Here is a 4116-nt window from a genome sequence, read left to right as displayed (position 1 = left end):
GTAAACATCACTGTTTATTCACGAGGGCACACATTAGATGCAAATTTTATAGTATGTATTAATATGGGATTATCAGTTATGTATGTGTGACATGTATAGGTATATGAGCAATCAACACTGTCTATGCATTTTATTTCAACAATTAACTCAATCAATTGTTTGTCTTCACTTGTTTTAAATGGAGTTACAAACCTTGATGACGAAAAGTGATCAAAACCTCCCAAAAAACTTAATATGCACCGTAATTCTTTTTTTTCAATTATCATGTGGGTATATATCAAAAAAGGTTGATTCCCTTCACTATGTTCAATTACTTGATAATCGAAGGTTACAAGAAAGCATTAATAGAAAAATCAAACAAAAACATCAACATCAACAAAAATTATCATTAATAATTATTATCATTTCAAATGTCCTGTTGAGTCAGTTGTTATCTTCACAATTAATGGCTTTAAGTACAAGCGAAAATATTTAATGAATAATCTTTGAGTATAAAACGTGGCGAAATGTAATTTCCATAATATTTGTAAAACAATCATTTCAAAATAATGTTTCTAATTGTTATAGGTGCTTTGTGCTTGACATGTAAGTATACATTTAAAATTTTTACAATAATCCAAAAACGCGGTAACGCAATTTGTAATAAAGAATAGAAAACTATCCCGCCATACACATATTTATGTACCTTATCTCCCAATTTACGCTCGTCTTTATCAGTGACCTAATGGTAAAGGATCATGGATAAGGCATGGCTAACTAAGCTGAAGATTGTGGGACGCAATTCCCCACGAATGAAAAAAATTTTTCACTTCGTCTTGTTTTCTAAAAAAAATTCAAAAATACGTTAGGTTGTACCAACAATAACAGTTTGTTGTACCAACAATGATAGATTTGGTTGAAGCTATCACTGCGCAGGGGAGATACTTACTTGGAAATCGGATATCCATTGCTTTCATGAAACGTTTCATTTCATTAAATGTTTTATATTTTAGTAACATCTTGCTCACCATTGACGAATCGTATAATAAATGGTACAAATGCGCCCAGTATACCATGGATGGCGGATATATTAACATATTACGAACCAGGTGAGTCGTTCACCCGTAATTGTGGAGGAAGTTTAATTGCTCCTAATTGGGTTCTAACTGCAAAACATTGTATCTATAATGAACAAAATAACCTTACCAGCAATGTAAGTATTAATAAAAGAAAAAAGGATCATTTTTGTTTAATTTTACAAATAATATTCCTTTTAACTGCCTAAATGATCACATAATATAAATTTTGAACGATAAATTTCAAATTTAACTCTGGAACTCTTGCACACATGTTTACATAAAAAAATTTTAAATATTCAAGAAACTAGCAGAAAGTTGTAGTTCCCGAATTTAAGTTCTTTTTACTACATAATTTTCAATCCTAAAAAGATTGCAAGGATCTAAGAGAATTTTTCTAAATCAATATTTACTCGTTAAATTTCATAATTTACTGTGCATTTCTATTAACTCGCCTCATTTAAGTTTTTAGGGAATTTTCGTTCGTGTTCCTTGATTGGTAATCAATCAACATTCATATTCTATCGGTTTTTGATTAATCATTTGGTTCGGATCGCCTCTTACAGATTATGAGTCAAGTCAGTTTCTGGATAGTGTTGTCATTCTCGTACCTAAAAGAATATTTGCTCAAAGAATTTCAGATCTATTTTTTCGTCCAAAATCCTGTCCTGTTCCTGAAGTACTAACTATACATAAAATCATAAATGTTAACTATTAAATTCACAGGAAAGCATAAATATTATTTTAAAATTATTTAAATATTATGATTTGAAACCAGAAAGCTCTACGGGTTCGCCATTTTAGCTCTTGCGTATCGCGTGCTATTTTGGAGATCTTTGTTGGGGGAATTTGTTTTTTAGGGTATATTACTCAAGAACAAAACGATAAAATAATAAATTTACGAGGATGAAATTGACATGGAACTCTATAATCGTATCATTTTGTGCGTAGTATTTTTTCACACAAGCATACATATTACAGGGTGTTCTGTTATTGACTGCAGAACGACTCACTCTCGTAATAGGCTGATCATGACGAACGAAAAAGCTTTTTTCCAAATTTCGATCTGAGGTCTAATTTGCGAGATATGGCTATGGTACAATAAAAAATGTTTGAACATACTTTATAAGGTTTCTGGTATATTATGAGAGGTGTGTCTTAACAAATACTTTTTATATTCTCGGAAATAGTAACAAACAGGGGCGTAACTACCGCCGTATCAGCCGTATCAATTATACGGGGCCCCCGGGTTACAGAGGCCCCCAGACTAACAATTTACACAATGTATATTTAACCATGTAAACTCACAGCAGCATATTAATGCATCCCTATCTTATAATATTTGGTCTTAAAATTAGTTTGGAGAGATTTATATCTAATTATGATCCTATTGTAATATAACTTATTTTAAAACCGAAGGGGGCCCGCAGCTCAATGGGGCCCCCCCAAACCAATTTTGATATAGGGCCCCTCCAAGGCGAGCTACGCCACTGGTAACAAATAAATAGTAAAAATAAACAAATTGCTAATGTATTGGATTTTTATTGTCCAATTAAATTTTATAGTTATTAATTTTCCCTTCCTTATAAGATAGTGTATGAACACTAGGTTTACAGACATTGTGAATGGTTAAATTTTTTTATTACTCTCATTTTGTTTTGTACCATAGGTATATCACGCAAATTAGGCTTCAGATCGAAATTGGGTAAAGAGCTTTTTCGTTCGTCTTGATCAGCTTATTACGCGAGTGAGGCGTTCTGCAGTCAATAACAGAACACCGTGTATATATATTAGCTTATTTTTTGATCAAGTATTGTGAATTTTTTAGGAATTCCATGTAACTCTTGGTAGTAACAGCATTTTTAGAGGTCAACTTAAAAAAGTTATTGACATTGTTGAATATAATTCAAATCGTGATGATGATTTAATTCTGCTAAAATTGGAGAATAATGTAGAAGGAATTACTCCAATCAAGGTGCAATACGAAGATAATATTGTTTATGCAGGAAAAACAGTTACAATTTATGGATGGGGTCAAACAGAAACGAATCCAGCTGGTGATTTCTACCATTTACAACAAACAAATGTTACGCTTATAAGTCGTGAAGAATGTGGAGACTCTAGATGGGTTTGTTTTGATCCACGACTCACCCATTCGAATAGTTGTTTAGGCGATAGTGGTGGTCCAATGATTTTAGAAGAAAATGGAGAAACACGATTAATTGGGGTTTCTCATTCCATAACTTATTGGGACTTTTCACTTAGTCCTTGCGATGGTCCAAAATCTATATACATAAGTACAGCACATTATGCATCATGGATTCAAAGTGTTATAATTTGAATAATTTTGAATTTTAATTTTTTGTTTTATATACATTCCACATTTACCTAGAATTTATTGGTAAAAGTAAATAAATTAGCACTTTGCACGAATTACCGAATTGCATGGTTCTTATACTCATCCTTTTGTATATTATTTAAACTGGGTAATATGATTTGAACTGGGTATATGATTTTAACTGGTTCTTTTGAAGGTATCAAAAAACCCAAAGTGGAGAAAATACGAGTATCATTTGTGTAGAAATTTCAAAGTTTATTTTTCGACTCGACCCTACAAATGAATTATAAACTTGAAAATATGTATGTTTATTTAGTTGACATCAGAAAAATGTCTTTTGAGAAGCTCAAATTTCGCTCCCACTTTTTTCCAGAAAAGCAACTCAGTAAAATCACTTTTCATATTAAGCGGGGAACCCGTGACTGTAAAACTGCACTTACACGGATTTTGAAAATTCGTATATGAATCAATGCTATTTAACGGTAGGTTCAATATGGACTAGGTGTGCCAGATAATTACAGGTATTTTGCACATTCATATAAATTAAAGTGTAAGTGACCATTTTATTGAAAATTTTATCTATTTTTAGGAAAATTTAGTGTGATAGCTCTTATCGTGGAAAAAAGGGTCTGTCACACCGATTTTAATATATAAAGGCAATAAAATTTTATCCTTATCGCGGAATAACTTTTTTTTTAATTTGTTCGTTTTGAGTTCTACTTT

General features: G+C 31.7%; 1 protein-coding gene across 1 annotated transcript; it reads left to right on the top strand.

Annotated features, from left to right (window-relative positions):
* The first annotated feature begins 493 nt into the window (after window positions 1-493).
* On the top strand, window positions 494-3481 carry LOC123293789 (chymotrypsinogen A-like). The gene is made up of 3 exons (XM_044874698.1): window positions 494-585; window positions 993-1192; window positions 2884-3481. Exons 1-3 carry the CDS (start codon window positions 549-551, stop codon window positions 3394-3396), a joined length of 750 nt encoding a protein of 249 aa, XP_044730633.1. The 5' UTR covers window positions 494-548; the 3' UTR covers window positions 3397-3481.
* Window positions 3482-4116: the final 635 nt, after the last annotated feature.

This window comes from Chrysoperla carnea, chromosome 2 (assembly GCF_905475395.1).
Source record: "Chrysoperla carnea chromosome 2, inChrCarn1.1, whole genome shotgun sequence".
NCBI lineage: Eukaryota > Metazoa > Arthropoda > Insecta > Neuroptera > Chrysopidae > Chrysoperla > Chrysoperla carnea.
Note: the sequence above shows the minus strand (reverse complement) of the source record. Positions and strands in the feature narration are given on the sequence as shown.

Bases quoted from the DNA above. Each gene is read 5' to 3' on its own strand.
- LOC123293789 (XM_044874698.1), top strand. From the start codon at position 549: ATGTTTCTAATTGTTATAGGTGCTTTGTGCTTGACAT. The intron at 586-992 runs GTAAGTATACAT...TTTATATTTTAG, and splicing joins AGGTGCTTTGTGCTTGACAT to TAACATCTTGCTCACCATTG. The intron at 1,193-2,883 runs GTAAGTATTAAT...TGAATTTTTTAG, and splicing joins AAAATAACCTTACCAGCAAT to GAATTCCATGTAACTCTTGG.